Source organism: Nelumbo nucifera, chromosome 3 (genome assembly GCF_055504915.1).
Source record: "Nelumbo nucifera cultivar China Antique chromosome 3, China Antique-T2T, whole genome shotgun sequence".
In the NCBI taxonomy this organism is placed as follows: domain Eukaryota; kingdom Viridiplantae; phylum Streptophyta; class Magnoliopsida; order Proteales; family Nelumbonaceae; genus Nelumbo; species Nelumbo nucifera.
The window spans coordinates 37,912,128-37,932,584 of NC_142651.1; the positions used below are offsets into that span (position 1 = coordinate 37,912,128).

Genomic DNA, 20,457 nt, shown 5'->3' on the forward strand with positions numbered 1-20,457 from the left:
TAGTTGCTTGGAAATTATTAGCTCAATTTTTTGTGAAGAAGTTAGACGTTTTCTCAATGGAGGTGAGTGTTAGACAGTTTTGTATGCCCTTAGCTTCAATCCGATTTGATGTACTTTTGACATTTAGTGTAAATAAATAAAGTGCATGTTTGATTCATGTTGATTGGTATGATTCTGTGTAAGACCCTAAAACTGGACACTTATAGAGACTCGTGTTAGTTTTAAATGTTCACAGCCATTGGATAAGTCTGGGGAGATTTATCCTGCCAAGGCTGATACTGGTGTGCCACCAAGTGTTGGGATGGCCTGTCTCGGCCACCGGGGTAAGACCCAAGGCACATGCAGTATGGGATTACTCGAATCCTTGAACTGGACCAGATTTCCAGTATTGCCCTGGACCTTGGAGATGATGGGCAAAACTGGAAAGTTACACCTGACCCCTAGACTCGATTATGACACTTCACTAGGTGTCGGATCAGACTGTCTTTGATATGCCAATTAGTGAGATCCTTAGATGGGGATCAAAACCTGGGTATGTTGGGACAGTCTGAGAATTCATCTGAGTGGGTGATCATAGTGACAGGATCAGCCCCTTTGTCGGACAAGGGTAATGATCGGGAATGCACTCTCTCTGATGGAAACCAAACTGCCGGCAGTTGATTTCAATCGTTGGAATTTTGTTTTGCAAAATTAATATATATATATATATATATATATATATATATATATATATATACGGTTTCGAAATGTTTGCAAATGGTTTTAATTCCCGGGATCCATGTGAGTGGAGAGTGCAGCACTGTTCCTTGCAGCCGAGGGAGAGGTCCTCTCTTGTCGGGCAGTGCTTGATCATTAAGGGCTGAGAGGTTAAGTGTAAGACCATTTAGGATAATGCCTGATAGGCTAATCTTGCACCTGCCTACAGTCCCTGGGTTTTTATAAGATGGCTTGGCCCAGGAACCACTTAATGTAAGTGTTGGGTCCATAGGGTCCATGTGATGGGCTCAGGGGTTTACTGAGTTTTTCAGTGTATTCGGCTGGGCCTTGTAATAAAGGCTGGGCCGAACCCATGTGGCTGGTGTGTAGATCAATGCTTGGGTCCCACGCCATACAAAGAAGCCCAACTGGGCAGTAGATTGGAAACTAGTTAAACACTGAACACTTAATGGGCCAAAAGCCCATTTCGAGCTGGGCTGATATGATCACCCATCTATGGGGCGGATCTGAGATTAATGTTAGCAAAAGGATAGGGCCTTTTAACCTTATCCACTCTGGGATACCAAATTCAAATCAGATTTGAATCTGGTAACCTCCTGATAAGAACAGGAGTAAGCTAACTTAATCTGCAGATAGGATTAAGATCATCCCCTATCAAAATACTGATTTGGGTTGGGATAACTCCTAATTAGGAGGTTTCTTAATCAAGAAGAAAAGAGGAGAAACCCTAAGAGGAACATATCAGATTTCGAACAAGGGGTTTTTGGAGAAAGCAAGAAATCTTCCTGCGAACAGAGATTAGATCTCACACACACTCCAGAGAGAAGAGAAGCGATTTCAGCCATCTTCGTCCTTGGAGTTCTCCTCCAGCCGCCGCCATTCCTTCTTGCAAGATTTGATCTTTGAAGAAGAAAGAAGTCAAGAAATCAGTTCTTGATATCAGTCTTGCAGAAAAGACTGAAAAGGATTCGGTGTTCAGAGTTTCCAGAGGATTCTTGCGAAGGATCCAGTGTGTAGGACGCACTCTGCTAGTTCTGTTCTACCCACAGCTGTGTCATCTTCAGCAGGAGCGGATCTTGGTGTCTTCTTTGGGCGTGAACACCAACTTTGGGAGATACTGCTTCTCCGGATCAGGTATATTCCTCCCTTTTTCCTTTTGGTTCAGATCTGGTTCGATTATGGTTCAAGTAGGATCATTGAATATTGTATTCTAAATTTAGGGAATATGATTCCCAGTTGGAAGAAGGTAGAAAAATTTTTGAAATTCACCCACCCATTCCGCAACCTTCTTGGTGTCCATTAGATGGATCCTACCATTCTTTCAGTGAGTTTTTTTTGATAGGTAATTTGGAGGTGACTTGCCTAGAAGTTTTACGTCGTCTTTTATTACATTAATCTCTAAGTGTAGTAATGTTGATGGCTTCTTGGAGTTTCACCCTTTTAGCCTTGGAAATTTATGCTACAAGATTATTGCTAAATTGATTATTAGAAGGTTTGCTAACTTCCTCCCAAGTCTGATGTCCACTAAACAAGGTGCTTTTTGTCGAAGGCCATAATATTCATGACAGCATTACCTTTGTGCAAGACTTGGCTTTGGATGTGGATAAAAGGTTAGTAGTCATACAAGACTACAAATATCTCTTAGGTTTTGGACAAAAAATAAAGAAAGGAAGAGAGAAGGTGAGAAGAAAAAAAAAGAGAGATGAAGAGGGAGAACTCGTGGAGAGGTATTAGAAAGAAGAGAGTGGTTGGTGTGTTTAAAAACAACTGCCCCACTCCTTAATTTAAATACATAGTTTCCTAATTGTAAAAGAACTTTAATGCTTACATGGCAATAAAAGATAAGATTAAAATAAAACTAATCCTAGATAAGATAGAATAAAACTAATCCTACTAGGAAAGTTGATCCTAATCAATTTAAATCTAAGTACATCTCTGGGTGTCACACGAATACACATAATGTGGGGTCCACAGTTTCCTACACTCCCTCTCAAGTTGGATAGTAGATATTTGTCATTCCCAACTTGCATAGATCTTCTTCTAACTGCATGTCGGAGGTGATGTAGGGAAGGCATACTTCTTGAGTTGTAACCCTTTCTTTGATAAAATGCCGGTCCACTTCAATATCCTTAGTTCTGTCGTGCTGTATTGGATTATGGGCTATATTGATGGCAGCCTGATTATAACAATACAACATTAGGGGTTTCTCATAAACAATACCCAATTCCTCAAGTAATGATCTCAACCATAGAATCTCAGCCACACCATTTGCCTTGGACCTATATTCAGCTTCAGCACTTGAACGAGAAACAACACTTTGTTTCTTACTCTTCCAGGAGACCAGATTACCTCCTACAAAGGCACAATATCCAGAGGTAGATCTTCGGTCATCAACATACCCAACCCAATTGGCATCTATGTAGACTTCTATCTTCATGTGGTCATTTTTCTTGAACAAAATTCCTCTGCCTGGGGACCTCTTCAAATATGCTAATATCCTTTCAACTGCAAGGAGGTGAGTAGTTCTAGGAGAGTGCATATATTGTGTTGAGACCCAAACACCCCCTCCAGAACCCACTAGGGGAGTGGAGCAGGCCGCCACCTATCAGCCATTCACAAGAAGACAGAGGAGCTAGGTGGCAGAGCCCCAGAATTAGTTACACTCAGAGTTGTTACTCTGCCACCTGAAGATTTTCCACCCATGTTATCTGCCAGAGTTAGTTATTCAAAAATCAGAGAATATTCTCTATGATATTACACCTGTAGGCCAGCTATATAAGGCCATCATCACATAATGAAAGCAATGAATGATTCTCCCTTAATTTTCCTCTCCCTGATTCTAGTTTTTTCCTTCCCTCCCTTCTCTCTTTTCTCTCCATCTTCTGTTTCAAGAGGTCAAGCCTCCCTCGAAGAGGTTTTTTCCGAGGTGAGCGGAAACTCACCAAGTTGGTATCAGAGCAAGGTTGCAGACCAGCTATGCCGCAGACAAGATCCTCTACCATGGAAGACAGAGTCGACCAACTTGAGATTGGGTTCCATCAGGTACTGAACGAACTCAAGGATCTCAAGGTGGTCATCTCTAACCTCGCCTCCCAACAACAATCCGGCGAGACCAGCCATCCAACAGGGGCCGATGCCTCTGTTTCCGGTAGCCAGGGAACTGGGGGTTACCCCGCCGGAAAGGTTACTAAAATCAATTTTCCCAACTATTCCGGTGGAGATCCCATTCCTTGGATTTTTAGAGCAGAGAGATTCTTCGAGTATCATGAAACCCCTGCACACCAGCGTGTCGCCATCGCTTCCATTCACCTAGAAGGAGATGCTATTCTCTGGCTTCAGTGGTATCGATAAACCCATCCTCAGGTAACTTGGGCTTCAGTGGCACAGAAGCCCTGTGCATTCGTTTTGGGCCGACGGCGTTCGTGGATTACGACGAACTCCTCACTCGACTAAAACAGACCGGGACAGTAGCAGACTACTAGCTCGAGTTCGAAAGAATGGCGACCAGGGTACATGGATGGCTGGAGAAGGCTCTGGTAGGGTGTTTCGTGGGAGGTCTCAGAGAAGACATCCGCCTGAAAGTGAGAGCTCTTTGACCAGCGACAGTCATGACGGCGGTGGGAATGACTCGCCTGCAAGAAGAGAAGATAGATAGCATGCGCAGAACCAACAAGCCTTCCTACCCAAATGTGAGGGCTCCCCAGCGGACCGAACAACAACCCATGAAACAAATTGGGGATTCTTAGAAGCCCATTCTGTCCAGGTCCACTGTGCCCTTCAAGCGCCTCTCATGGGCTGAGATGCAGGCTCGACGCGAGAAGGGCCTCTGCTACAATTGTGATGACAAGTTTGGACCGGGCCATAAGTGTCGAGTCCAGCGAGTGTTTCTCCTACAGACAGAGGAAGAACCGGAAAAAAACGTAGAAGACTGTGAACTGATCTCAGTTGAACCAGAACTGGGGGGAGCTGAGATCTCCTTACATGCCCTCATGGGCCTCAACCCTCTTCAGTCCATGCGAGTAGAAGGAAGGTTGGTGGGCCGATCTGTGATGATCTTGATTGACAGTGGCTCAACCTTGAATTTCATCACTTGCCGATTAGCAAGGCAACTAGGTATGTCTATACAACCCACTCCACTCTTTTCAATCTATGTGGCTAATGGAAGTCAGTTGACATGTGATGGTGTGTGCAAGAAGGAAAGGATCCTTATACAAGGCCACTATTTCGTGGTGGATCTCCACCCATTGGATTTCTCAGGGGTTGATATTATTCTAGGAATTCATTGGTTACGTGGCCTAGGGCCGGCACTATGTGATTGGGCCAAAATGACAATGGACTTTTATCAAGATGGTCAAACTGCCATCTCCAAGGGGTGCGACCTCCGAGTCCCCAAGGTGATACTGTAACTTCCATATTATGGGCCTCCAAGGATACTGGACAGCCCTTATTTATGCACTTAGGCATGCAGCCTACAGCTCCAACTTTAAACAATCAAGGCTGTGACCAACCCACGGAAGCCCAACACAAGGCACTACGATCGATACTCGATCAGTTTGTTGATGTGTTCAAGGAACCAAGCCAATTACCTCCACCCCGGGCCCATAACCATCAGATACCCCTCTTACCAAATTCTAAACCGGCCAATGTGAGGCCATATAGATACCCCTATTTCCAAAAGCTAGAAATTGAGAAGGCGGTAAGAGAGCTAATGAACAAAGGGCATATACAAACCAACACCAGCCCATTTTCATCCCCTGTACTCCTAGTAAAAAAGAAGGATGGTAGTTGGCGGTTTTGTGTAGATTATCGGGCCCTGAATCAGATTACAGTGAAGGACAAGTTCCCGATACCCCTCATTGATGAACTGTTGGATGAGTTAGGAGAAGCACAGGTGTTCTCCAAACTCGATCTGCGATCCGGGTACCATCAGATCCGGGTTCACCAGGCCGACATCCACAAGACAGCTTTCCGAACCCATGATGGCCATTATGAGTTCCTGGTTATGCCGTTTGGGCTCACCAACGCCCCCTCCACCTTCCAGGCCCTTATGAATGACATTTTCAGGCCTTTCTTAAGGCAATTTGTTTTAGTATTCTTCGATGACATTCTGGTTTACAGCAGGGACTGGGGCACCCATATGGAACATCTGAGACTTACTCTCACCACTCTAAAGGAACATCAATTACATGCCAAAATGACCAAGTGTTCTTTTGGACAAAAACAAATACAATACTTAGGCCATGTGGTTGCAGCAGGGCGGGTCATGGCAGACCCAGAAAAGATAGAGGCCATCCAAAAATGGCCCAAGCCCACTACTGTTAAGGCTCTCAGGGGTTTCCTTGGGCTTACAGGGTATTATAGGCGTTTCATTAAGGGGTATGGGCTCATGGCCGCCCCTCTAACGCGTCTGTTGAAGAAGGATTCTTTCAGATGGGCTGATGAAGCCCAACGGGCCTTTGAAGACTTGAAGACAGCAGTTTCGAGCCCTCCAGTCCTTATTCTTCCAGATTTCACTCAGCCCTTTGAGATTGAGTGTGATGCCTCAGGTGCAGGGGTGGGGGCTGTCCTGATGCAGAAGGGACAGCCCATTGCTTACTTCAGCAAGGCCTTATCAGCCGCCCACCAGAACCAGTCCACTTATGTCAAGGAGATGATGGCAGTGGTAATGGCAGTCCATAAATGGCGTACCTATCTATTGGGACGCCAATTTATCATAAGGTCAGACCAACGAAGTCTGAAATATATAGCAGAATACTGGTACAACACAACTTATCAGTCAGCAGCAGGAATGACACCCTTCAAGGCTCTATATGGCAGAGAACCTCCTCCCATATTACCTTATGAATTTGGGTCGGCTAAGATGGCAGAAGTAGAGACTCGCCTACTGGCTAGAGATGAGATCCTTAGACTGCTCAAGGCCAACTTGACTAAAGCCCAACAAAAGATGAAGGCCTACTATGACTCTCACCACCGCCCACTAGAGTTTCAGGTAGGTGATTTTGTCTACCTTAAGCTCCAACCTTACCGCCAGGTCTCAGTGATGAGACGGGCTTGGCACAAGCTAGCTCCCAAATATTATGGGCCCTATAAGGTGCTGGAGAGAGTGGGCCTTGTTGCTTACAGATTGGACCTCCCTGCTACCTCGAAGCTACACCCGGTGTTTCACATTTCACTTCTCAGGAAAGCTGTGGGGAATCATACCCCTATCTCACCGAACTTACCCCAATTTACAGATGAAGGGGACATTTACACGGAGCCCGTCAAGATTGTGGATTTCCGATGGGTTCGGCGAGGAAGGCAGGTGGTGCCAGAAGCCAAGGTTGAATGGGCCGGTCTGCCTCTAGAAGAGGCCACATGGGAACCTTATCTAAGGCTGAATGAGAGGTTTCCCAACCTAGACCTTGAGGGCAAGGTCAGTGCTAAGGGGGGAGGAACTATTGAGACCCAAACACCCCCTCTAGAACCCACTAGGGGAGTAGAGCAGGCCGCCTCCTATCAGCCATTCACAAGAAGACAGAGGAGCCAGGCGGCAGAGCCCCAGAATTAGTTACACTCAGAGTTGGTTACTCTGCCACCTGAAGATTTTCCACCCATGTTATCTGCCAGAGTTAGTTATTCAGAAATCAGAGAATATTCCCTATGATATTACACTTGTAGGCTAGCTATATAAGGCCATCATCACATAATGAAAGCAATGAATGATTCTCCCTTAATTTTCCTCTCCCTGATTCCAGTTTTTTCCTTCCCTCCCTTCTCTCTTTTCTCTCCATCTTTTGTTTCAAGAGGTCAAGCCTCTCTCGAAGAGGTTTCCAAGGTGAGCGGAAACTCACCATATTGACTAACTACACTGACTACATAACTGATGTCAGGTCGTGTGAGGCAAAGATAGAGAAGCTTTCCAACTAACCGTTGAAACATAGCTTTATCTTCAATAGGCTCTCCACCCTCTGCACTAATCATGTGGTTCTGTTCAATAGGTGTGTTCGCAGGCTTAACTCCCAACTTTTCTGTTTCTTCTAGCAAATCAAGAACATACTTTCGTTGAGAGACAAAAATCCCATGCTTGGATCTAGCTACCTCAATGCCTAAGAAGTATTGTAGTTCCCCTAGATCTTTTACCTCAAACTCTTGATGAAGGAGTTGCTTAAGGGACTCAATCTCACTAGTATCACTCCTGGTTAATACAATGTCGTCCACATACACGACAAGAAAGGTTACGAAGGAACCCACTCTCTTAATAAACAAGGTGTGGTCTGACTGAGCCTGCACATATCAGAACCTATCAAGGGCTCGTCTAAATCTGTCAAACCATGCTCTGGGGGACTGTTTTAGTCCATATAGAGCTTGTTCAACCGACAAACCTTTCGTGTCTCTGTACCATAAAATCTTGGAGGCAACTACATGTAAACTTATTCTTGCAAGTCTCCATTGAGAAAGGCATTTTTAACATCCATCTGATACAATGGCCAAGAGTAACTAGCTGCAAGAGATAATAGTACTCTAATAGTGGTCATCTTTGCTACTGGTGCAAAAGTTTCTAAGTAGTCAATACCATATGTCTGAGTAAATCCTTTTGCAACTAATTGGGCCTTATACCTTTCAACAGAACCATCAGCATTATGTTTCACAGTGAATACCCATCTACATCCAACCGGTTTTTTTCCTTTAGGTTGATCAACTATCTCCTAGGTATTGTTTTTGATGAGGGCATCCATTTCTACTTTTATTGCATCTTTCCATTCTGGTACTTCCAATGCTTCTTGTATTGTTCTGGGAATGGGAATATCAACAATGGATGCCAGAAAAGACTTGTAGGAGGGAGACAAATGATCATAGGATAGGAACTGAGAAATGCAGTGAGTTGTGGTGCAACAACGTTTGCCTTTACGAATTGCTATGGGGAGATCAAGGTCACTGAATGAAGCTGAAGGCTCCATGGATGGATGTCTCTCATCTGTAGTATCTGTGGTACTTGGATCTGGATCTGCAAAAGGAACTGGGGCTACTGTGGTACCTGGATATGGATCTGCAGAAGGAACTAGGGCTACTGTGGTATTGGGATCTGGATCTGCAGAGGGGACTGGGATTGGCCTGCACTGCTGCTGTCCAAAATCGACCTATCTCCATCGTCTGTGATAGACTCTCACATCCTTGCACCTTTGACATCCTTCCCCATTACATCATTCTTCACTCAATGGGATTGGAAAAGGAACTTCCGATGAGATACGCCCGACTTCACTATTCTCCCCGTGAGGAGAAACCCTTGAATAATAGGGTTTATCCTCAAAGAAGGTGACATCCATTGAGACAAATCTTTTTCCAGAAGTCGGTTCATAACAGCAATATCCCTTTTGAGTTTGGGCATAACCAAGGAAAATGCATTTGGAGGCCTTAGGATCAAATTTGGAACGATGAGGGCCAAGGATTTGAACGAAGTAAGTGCACCCAAAGGTTTTGAGGGGAATGGTAAACAATTCTTTATCAGGGTATAAAAGGGTGAATGGAATTTTCATGTCAAGAACCCATGAGGGAATTCGATTGATAAGATAAACTACTGTAAGAATGGCATCCCCCCAGAAACGTACAGGCACATTTGAGGTAAACATAATGCCTCTGACTACCTCCAATATGCGTCTGTTCTTTCTTTCAGCAACCCCATTATGCTGTGGTGTATGTGGGTAGGTACTCTGATGGATAGTCCCATGATCAAGCATGTAGGAGGCTAATGGGTTTGAAAAATATTCTTTTGCATTGTTGGATCTAAAAATTTTAATTTTGACCCCAAATTGGGTTAAAATCATTTGATGAAAGATCTGGGTTAATGCTGGAACCTCATCTCGAGAACACATAAGGTAAACCCAAGAGAACCGAGTATAATCATCAACAAATAATAGGAAATATCTGCCCCCCCCCCCCCCCCCATGGCAGTGGTATGATAGGGCCCCCAAACATCAGTATGCACAATTTCAAAAGGAATATTGCTTCTGTTATTACTTAATGAATAGGTAGTCCTGCAATGTTTTGCAAGCTCACAACTTTCACATTTCAAACTTGTCATTTGAACAGATTCAAATATACTAGGAAATAAAATTTTCAAAGCCTGAAAGGATAAATGACCCATCCTATTATGCCAAAGCATCACCTGATCAACGGACTGAGAAATAAAGGATTTCTTAGTTTCACCATCCTCCTGATGAGCACTTCCTTCAAGTAGGTAGATTCCATTTGTCTCACGGCCAATCCCAATCACCTTCCTTGTTTCCAGATCTTGAAAAAATACATTGATCAGGAAAAAAGTTTACTAAACAATTATGTTTTTTTGTAATGCTACTAACTGAGAGCAAGTTAGTATTAAGCTTAGGAACATGTAGGAAGGAGGATAGGGAAATTGCATCAGACAACTTGATGTCTCCTTTGCCAGAAATAGGAACAAGGGATCCATCAGCAATGGATACTTTGTCTTTACCAGAAGATAAATGATAGGTAGAGAAAAGTGATGGCAAGCCAGTTATATGGTCAGATGCTCTTGAATCTATTATCCAAGAATTTTCTGTATTACCTGGAGCTGAAGCATGATAAGCTGAGGCTCGATTACCTGATTGAGCAAAGGATGAGGTTGAAGGAGCTGATGATGGCTGAGGAGATGATACTGAGTTACTGACTTCACTTTCCAATTGTGTTAGAGCAACTCGGACAACAGGTAGGGTGTCTAGAGGAGTGCCTCTCGAGGCCGTTGAGGCTGCACTATCAGTGTTGACAACCATATTGGCATTCCCCTTTTTGTTTCTGAGTTTTGCTGGAACTAGATGTGGATACAACTTCCAACAAGTGTCTTTTGTGTGTTTAGGTTTCTTGCAATGTTCACAAAATAGGTCCTTTTTAGCCTCTTTCTTCATATCCCTTTCCTTTTCTCCCCCGGGTTTGGGTTTAACTGCTGCCAGGGCAGATTCTAAAGGTTGCTGCTATAACATAACCTTTCTCCTAGTTTCTTCACTGTGCACTAGGGAATAAGCTTGAGATAGAGTCACATTTTCTCTTGTCAATAGCTGCTGTCTTACAATATCATACTCAGAATTTAAGCCAGTCAGGAACTCAAATACTCTATTAGTTTCAACTTGCTTTCTGTAAGTCTGTGCATCTTTCTGACTCTCCCATTCAATTGTCTCAAGGTGGTTAATCTCATGCCACAGAGATTTTAGGGTTGAAAAATAAACAGAGACTTGTTTCTCTCCTTGTCTGAGATTTTTAACCTCACATTTCAGCTCATAAGACCTAGCAACATTAAGAGGTTGAGAGTAGGTTTCTTTCACAACATCCCATATTTCTTTAGCTGTTTTTGCCCATAAGTAATTTCGGCTGATGTGTGGCTGCATGGAGTTGCACAACCATGTCATCACCAAATAATTTTCTTGAATCCACTTAGCATAAGTGGAATCCTCCTTAGTTGGTTTCTTCACATCTTCCAACAAATAGTTCAGCTTTCCTCTTCCCCCAATGGCCATCATGGCTGATTGGGCCCACTCTAAGTAGTTTGAACCATCAAACTTTACAATTGTAATCTGGAAGGTGTTTTCAGTCATGCCACCTGAACCAGTCCCAAAAACACCCTCTCCTTGGCCCTTAAACTCCGTTCTTAGAAGTTAAATTAAAGGGCACTTACTGTACCAGTCGGCCTATTGGGTCTGTAACTAGTAGTAGGACTAGATGAAGAATTCTGATTCAGTAAAAGAATCCTCTCTAATTACTGTGACAGTCGGCCTATTGGGTCTTGAGACTGATAATAGTAAAAAAAAATGATTCAGCTGTAACAGTCCTGCTGATACAGCTCTACTGGGTCTTCCAGAGAGTAAAGAATAACTTTAAATCGAGGGAGACAAATCTGATTACCTCATTGAAATAATAACAGTCCTGAATCTCAAGGGTTTTTCTCTTAAACCTCAAAAGAAAATATAGAAAGGAGAAAAATTTCTAACCGTACCTCTTAGATCAAGTTATTCTTGCTGCCGATCTTAAGAGAGATTGAAATCTCACCAGGGAAAGAACTTCTGAAATTCTGATTGTCTCTTCCAGTCTTGAAGGCTGATTTCAAACCAAAATTCCTTTGAAATTCTGATATCGAACCAAAATTCCTCTGAAATTCTGATTGCCTCCAGTCTTGATCAAGAACTGATTTCGATCCTCTTATCCTTCTTTGATTCTTCTTGGTTATCAAGGATCGATCCAATCTTTGGACTGCTGCTGTAGATAACCTCCAAGAATCAGCCGAAGAACTGATCTTTCTATTTTTCCAGCCTTAGGCAATTCTCATGTGGTCGGCTGGATCAAAACCACATGAGAAGCCCTAAACCTGGCTCTGATACCAAGTAGTCGTATAAGACTACAAATATCTCTTAGGTTTTGAATAGAAAATAAAGAAGAGAGAAGATGAGAAGAAAAAAAAAAAAGAGATGAAGAGGGAGAACTCATGGAGAGGTATTAGAAAGAAGAGAGTGGTTGGTGTGTTTAAAAACAGCCGCCCCACTCCTTAATTTATATACATAGTTTCCTAATTGTAAAAGAACTTTAATGCTTACATGGCAATAAAAGATAAGATTAAAATAAAACAAATCCTAGATAAGATAGAATAAAACTAATCCTACTAGGAAAGTTGATCCTAATCAATTCAAATCTAAGTACATCTCTGGGTGTCACACGAATACACATAATGTGGGGTCCACAGTTTCTTACAAGGTTGAATAGTTATGTGATTCTAAAGTTAGATATGGCTAAAACCTATGATAGGATGGAATGGTGTTTCTTGGATAAAGGTTTCACTGAAGTTTTAATTTACTCGTGACTGGTCACTATGATTATGAAAATGTTATCTAATTGTTGGTTTTTGATCAAAGTACTTTGTTTTGAAAATGGCCCTGTACTCAGTTTCAGCATTGGACCTAGCCACACCTGTCTACTTCTTGCTTCTCCAAGTAACTGGATTCCCCCGATAAAGGTAGAATATCCTGTTGTAGGTCTTCTATTCTCAACAGACCCTGCCCAATCAGCATCTACAAAGCCCTCTATGACCGTTCTATCATGTTTCTTGAGCAGTAGTCCCTTTACCGGGCATGACTAGCTATCTCAAAATTTGTTCGACTACTATTTTGTGAGAGACTCTAGGAGCATGCATATATTAACTCACAATATGAACAACATAAGCTATATCTGGCCTAGTAAGAGATGAATACAGAAGTTTGCCTAGTAGGCGTTGTTACCTCTCTTTGTCAGTAAACAGTTCATCTTTTTCCCCTTCTTGCAATCCATGGTTCTATTCAATTGGAGTGTCACCAGGTCTACTCTCCAACTTTCCTATTTCTTTTTGTAAATCCAATGCATATTTCCGTTGGCATATATAAATCCCTTCCTTTGCAACTTCTATTCCAAATAAGTACCTTAGAGCATAGTTCAAAGTATCGATACACTTTTGTGTATCTTCTATTCGAAGGTCCTTAATTTCAAATTCTGATGCCAAAAAATCCTTTAATGCTCGAATCTCTTATGTATAATTTCATGTGATCATCATGTCATCAACATACACAATCAAGGTTGTCATTTTGTCCAAGGTTTAAAATGTTGATGTCGGTCATCCAAATTCAAGAAACATGTCGGAAATATTGTAAAAATTATAGACACGGTGGAAACATTGTAAAATATGCAAAATATAGAATGGCATCTTATGAAATGATAGGCATTGAGGCATAACTTTTAAAGTTATTGTCTTGTTCCAAATCATTAAAAAAAGCTAAGAAACTAAGGTTATAGAAAAAAGAATATATGTTTTGAAGTTGCCTTGTAAACCTTATGATTCAAAGCTTCATGATAGAATTAGTTAAAGCAAAATTTTAACTCATAGAAAATGTAAATGGTTGTAATAGATCAACCAAATAATCTATTACACAAACAAAATACTAATATGTAACTTCATGTTTAAAATGGATGTTGAGCTAGCTCCAAGTGGTAATCATGTAAGTTAGGTAGACTGAAGGAAGGGGAAATCCATCATATGGATGGTCGAACCATGCTGGATGGTAGGGCGAAATTTCAAAAATTTATTTTACCCTTCCAGGAATTGTATTCCTAGTTTTAGAAAAACTGCATTTTTCAAGGATTGTTCTTGCACCGAATCAGACCAGATTTGAAACCAAAAGAAAGGGAGAAGGATACCTGATACGGATTTCACACGAGTAGCTCCCAAAGTGAGTGTTCACGCCAAATAGGATACCAAAACCAGCTTCCATTGAAGATGGCGCAACTTGAATTGAAGCCGGTTCAGCAACGCAGTCCTTCAGCAAGAATTGCAATCCAACAGCTTGGATCGAGCAAGGGATGTGAGCACGATGCAAATCTGATTTTTCTTGCAAAAATCAGAAACCAAGAGTGATCAAAATCAGTCACCAGATGGAGAACGAATTAGGGTTTGGGCGGCAAGAGCAGAGGGAGAAAACTGAGAGCAGAAAGGTGAAGTCTGGAGCAGTTCGCCCTCCTCTATTTATAAGTCTTAATGATCAGCTTCTCCTAATCCAAATCTTTATTTGGATTTGGACTCCTTAAGTGATTGTTGATCTAAGCCCATATCCATACCCAAATTCGCCCAAGTCACATGACTGCTTAAGCTGTCATGTGACTTTTTAATTAATCCAATTAATTATGGGCCTTAGGCCCATTAAGCAAGTAGGCTCATGTCCCCTTTTAGTTGCTAGCCAATTTGTCTCTCTTTGTATGGCATGGGACCCCAACAATGACCTCACAAAATCCCATATGGATTCAACCTAGCTTGTGACAAAGCCTGGCCGAATTCATTGCTAAGCACAGTGAACCCCTGAGTTCATCAGTATGGGCTCTTAATGGGCCCAACATTTACATTAAATGGTCCTTGAGTCCAGCCATCCTATGAAGGCCCAAGGACAATGATCTTAAGTGAGATTAGCCCATCAGGTATAACAACCCTAAATGGTCTTACACTTAACCTCTCAGCCCTTAATGATCAAACATTGCCCGACAAGGGAGGACCTCTCCCTTGGCTGCAAGGTGCAATGTTGCGCTCTCTACTCAGATGGATCCCGGGAATTAGAACCTTTTGCAAACATTTTTCTTAGAACATAATATATATATATATATATATATATATATATATATAATATTTTCATATAAATATATTTTGCAAAACAAATCTCAAACAAGTTTGAAATCAACTGCCGGTAGTTTTGGTTTCCATTAGAGAGAGTGCAATCCCGATCATTCACTTTGTTCGACAAAGGGGCTGGTCCTGTCACTATGATCACCCGCTCGAGTGTATTCTCAGACTACCCCAATATACCCAGGTTTTGACCCCCACTAAGGATCTTATTGATTGGCATATCAAAGACAGCCCAATCTGACACCCAATGTAGTACCATAATTGAGTCTAGGGGTTAGGTGTAATTTTCCAATTTTGCCCACCAGTCTCCAAGGTCCAGGGCATAATTGGAAAATGGTCTAGGTTCAGTGTTTCAAGCAAACACACACTACATGTGCTTTGGGTCTAACCCTGACAACTAAGATAGCCTTGGCAGGATAAACTTCCCCAAGTCTATCCAACGGCTGAGAACATTCTAAACTAACACGAGTCTCATAAGTGTTCGGTTTAAGGGTAATTACATAGAAACTCATCAAATATAACATAAGCCAATTATGTACTTTTATTCATTTATAATAAATGTCAATCTGATTGAAGCTAGGGGCATACACTGTCTAACACAGACAATAACATTGTTACTTCACATATCTACAATATTGTCACCAACTTATGTTGCTACCCATGGAAGTGGAAATGGAAATATATCGTGGAAACTCTCTTGTATTCCACATAGTGTTGGTAGTGTTCATTGGGAAAATGTCGATTCCAGTAAAATTTCATGTCGCTACCCTTGGAAATGGAAATATGTCATGGAAATATTAGGGAAATTTTAAACCATGATTTTGTCATCTTTCTTCTTATAAAACAAGGTGTGGTCAGCATTGCTCTGCTTATATCCCACATAGTTCATGGCTATGCATAGTATCTCAAACCATGCTCGTTGAGATTGCTTTAAGCCATACAAAGCTCTTCTTAAACTTCTTCTTGGAGATCACCGTTTAGGAATGCATTCTTGACATCAAGTTGATGTTATTCCCAGGAAAAGTTTGCAGGTAGAGAGAGAACCCATATTGTATTCAGCTTTGCAGTAGGAGCATATGTCTCCTTATAGTCAATGCCCTCTTTCAAAGTGAACCCCTTAGCAACAAGTCTTGCCTTGTACCTCTTTACTAACCCATCTGCCTTGTATTTTATTGTGTAGACCCACTTGCAACCCACATTTTTCTTCCCATGTGGCAAAACCCACTAACTCCCATGTTCCTGCCTTGAACAGAGTTTTCATTTTTTCATTCATTGCTTCTCTCCATTTGGGATCAAGAGTAGCTTCTGAATACTTGGAAGTAGTAGTGGAAGACAAAGTAGATAAAATAGGAGTGATAGGCAGGGGAAAGATGAGAGTATTAAACAAACTTTGATGTTGGGTGCAAAGTACATGAGTGAATTTGCTTACACAAAGCAATGGGTAGATCTAAATCAGATTTGAAGATAAACACTGACCAAGTTGAGAGCCACCCGATTAATCATGGACTTAAGCTAGAGGATCTCTGTCATGAAGCTAATAAGAAACCATTTTTGCTCTTTCTTTTATATACACTCATCTCCATTCTTTCATGTGTCGTGGACTGAGTGGTGACAGGGTCAGGAGCCATAGCAATCTTTTCATGGCAAGATGGATTAGAGGACGGTGGAGAGGATGGAGGTGAGGAATTAGGATGAGATTGAGAAAAAAAGGGTTTACCTTAGGAAACCTCTTCCACCCTACTGTCTCCCCTTGAAGAGGATCCCGGGGAGGCTCAAAGAATGACTGGGATTCAAAGAATGTACTTTCTTTGGTAAAAGCTTCCTTTCAGTATGGGGGATGAAGACACTTATAGCCCTTTTGAGTGGGGGAATAGCCAAGGAAGACACCATGAACAGCCTTGGGGTCCAATTTGGTACTCTTTGGATCTGTGACATGGATAAAACACACACAACCAAACACTTTGAGTGGTAGAGAAAACTCAATGTTATTAGGACAAAGAATTGGAAGCGGAGTCTACATGCCCAACACCCTAGATGACCAATGAAGGATTCCTTTGTCTTCAAGGAAGATATTCAAGGAACTCTCTAAGTATTCATCTTCATTCTCTGACCGAAGCTGCTTTACTTTCTTCCCGAAATGTGTCTCAATCATTTTGTAAAAAAATTACAGTAATTCTGGGAACTTCTCTCCGTCATCAAATATATCCACCTACATCAAGAGAAATGATCAATAAAACCAACAAAATAGCGATAGCCATCCAAAGAAACAACAGGAGAAGGGCCCCATACATAGTCCCCCTTTCAACTAGTGTTATGCGTTCTTCATTCTTCTTAATGTGAAAGATTTTTATTAAAAATAAAGAAAAGTGAGATTCTCCTTTCTCTTCTTCCTCCTCATCCCTCTCCTCTTAAGGAGGCTTACATCTCCTTGTGTTTGGGAGGCTTACGCCTCTAGGTAGTAGAACGCCTTGTGTCATGCCTGTGTTTTAAAACATTGGTTACAATGTTGCATGACATCTTTGTTCTTAAATATAGGCACCATATTCTTTTATTATTTTATTAAATAGCTTGGTCAGCCATACTAAAACTACCCCTCCCATACCTTTCCACATGTCTACTGGAATTACATGAGGTGCTAATGCCTTTCTCTTCTTCATCTTATTTAATTCATCTTTTGCTTCAGTAGGTCTAACTCTATGAAGGTATGTATTATTTTTAACATTATTAGTATTGTTAACTTTTCCTACATTAGCACCATTTCCTTGTTTATTTAATAATTTTTCAAAATAGTTTTTCCATCTTTTTGGTTTCCTCATCTTTTACCAACTCTTTGATCTTCATCTTTAATGCACTTAACATGGTTTAAATCTTTGCCTTTCCTTTTTCTTGACTTTGCTAGTTTATACATTTCTTTTTCTCCCTGTTTAGTGCTTAGTTTATGGTAAAGCTTATTATAAGCCTTATATTTAACTTCATTCTCTTTCCTTTTAACTTCTCTTTTTATGGTTTTATATATTTTTTTTTCTAAATTTCTACATTTTTAACCTTTTGCCATTCTTTGTAACATGCTTGTTTTAATTTGATTATATTTTGAACCTCTTCATTCCACCACCAATTCCTTAGTATTTTTTTTTTGATAAATGTGGTTTCCTTGTTATTTCTCCATTTCCTTTTAAATGATTCTAATAGATCAACCAAATAATTTATTATGTAATAAAATGTAAGATTTAACTTGATAATTGAAAAGAATTCCAAGCTGTCTCAAAGTTATAATGATAACAGTGATAATACTCAACATATCTAAAACATCAGCTCCAACTCATTATAATACTCTCTTGTATTCTGCATAGCCCTGGTAGATTTCATTGGGGAATGTGTTGATTTCAAAAAATATTTAATGTTTACTCATGGAAGTGGAAATATGTATTGAAAATATTAGGAAATATATGGACATTTTAAACCATGAATTGCACACACAGAAACTCTGCAGTCATTACTCTGTTCTTTCCTAGCTTCTGCTAGTTTGGAATATTCTACTTGCAGTATTAATTTCATAACAGTAAATTATCTGTTTGAATTCTTACATATGGTCTTTTTTTATTTATTTTCAGCTCCAAAGCCTCACCGACCAGTTCAGCTATCTTAGTGAAGCTCCCACATTTAAATTATTTCACTGAGCTAGGATGTCATGTTATCTGTTCGTTTATTTATGTTCATTCTCTCAATTGTGGATTAGTATTCTATCTTTTGATAACTTTGGACCCATTTACCAATCAATTATCCATGGTTCTAATTCAAGATAATAAGAAATAAATTAAAGATAATATTGCATATTAACGCTTGTCTAAGGATATTGACTCTTTTAATGTCCTCTAATTGTGTTTGAGATTTTGGCCTGTCAACCAAATGATTAAATTTCCTTGGCATATTTTGCACTGTATGTTCAAGTTCATAAGATAGGTTGTTGAAGATACATGGGAAGACCTTCCTGTTGGAATAGGGATCTGGAATTGGAACCGGAATGGGCCATGCTGATTCTAACTGTTTGGTTGGGCGGAATCGGAATTCCTTTCCCATTCTTGGTGGAATGGCTTTCCCCCATTTGAAGGAATGGTCATTTTCTCCCCTTCCCTTGGGAATGGAATTCCATTCCAGTTGCTTCCAATTTTCTTTCTGATTCCTATCTGAACCAAACAGACTATGGGAATAGACCACTCTGTGACTGAACCAAATGGACCCTGATATGGGAAGACCTTTTTATTTGAAGCTCATTGTTAGATGGTATATGATGACAGATGACGCAGGTGCCTGCAAGGCAATGATCTCATTAATGGATTGTAGGGTATACTGGTTTTTGTTTTTTTGGTAATAAGGGTATACTGGTTAGAACGTGGCATTTGACATGGCCTCATGGGACTAGGTTTCAGAAGCTTAAACATTGGATTTGAGTTAATGATTTTATTTTGTTCGGACGATTTTTGGATGGTATCAATTGAATAAAGTTTCAAGCAGAAGCTATAACAATATGAGAAGGGTGGCTGGATCATTCTCAGTTACTACATTTCTAAAAGTTTACTATCTGAATTCTGAAATGGAGGAAGTTGACCACAAAAAAGCTCAAGGCTAAGATGCAAGGCTTCAAAGTGATACAACTCATGAATGAATTCTAAAACAAATCAGGGGTCTGGTCTAGCAGATTTGTTCACCTCAAGTAGTTTTCATGTGTTGAGAAGGTTCTTTAAATCAAATCGGTTGAGGATTTGATTGCATCTTGAGTCTGAATGAATTTTATGGATTGGAAGGGTTGGAACATGATGAACCTTGGAAAATATCTACACATTTTCAATCAATAATTATTCATTCATGTGAAAATACTTGAAAAGTTTATTCCTTCTTTCGGGATTTGATTGCAAGCAAGGCTTAGAATATTAGTATCACAAGGTAAATATAAGAATGAAACGTATCATGATATGCTTTGGATTTGGATATGATATATTGATATTGTGAAATGTTGATTGTATTAAAAAAAATATAGCATTGAAATTCATATAAAACCCAAAAATGTATAAATAACACTAAACCCGATGCTTAAAAATCTATATATTAGGTATGTATACATGAAATATTCTTATTATAGTAGTTTATGTGAAGTGGGTTATTGTAACACTTTTAAATGATAAAAAATAGTCGAAGAATTAAAATATGTATGTATATGTTTAGGAAAAACTTCATTAATATCTATTAAGCTTCAAAGCATAGTTTAAAAAATCAGATCAGACCAGACGGTCGGATTGGTTGACTTGGGAACCGTTCAGACAACCAGTTCCATTTCACTCTATAGTTGTTCGTAGGCCAAAAGCCATTGACTTGGTCGGTGACCTGCTGATCTAGACAGTCAAAAAGTTGACCTATCGACCAGTGGAGGTGTAGTAAGAAACTTTATAGGGTTTTTTTTTCCTTGCTTTCCACAATTTTTATGGCGAGAGAACCTCTATTAGAGCTGAAGCTCTCTATGATGGCCTTCTGATTTGCTCACAACATTTTAGAGGTAGAGATTGAGAGTGATA

The 20,457-nt window shown here is 40.6% G+C and overlaps 1 protein-coding gene across 11 annotated transcripts in view; it reads left to right on the forward strand.

Annotated features, from left to right (window-relative positions):
• The window catches only part of EMB2191 (Cytidine/deoxycytidylate deaminase family protein), a 66,233-nt gene extending 47,477 nt beyond the window's left edge, over positions 1-18,756 (forward strand). For 10 of the 11 annotated variants that reach the window (XM_010253952.3, XM_088901059.1, XM_088901060.1 and 7 more), the window contains one exon: positions 18,502-18,756. In XM_010253952.3, coding sequence (XP_010252254.1) covers positions 18,502-18,703 — 202 coding nt within the window. In that variant the 3' untranslated portion in view covers positions 18,704-18,756. The remainder of the gene's footprint in view (positions 1-18,501) is intronic. The other variant, XR_016084017.1, reaches the window with a different exon arrangement.
• Positions 18,757-20,457: the final 1,701 nt, after the last annotated feature.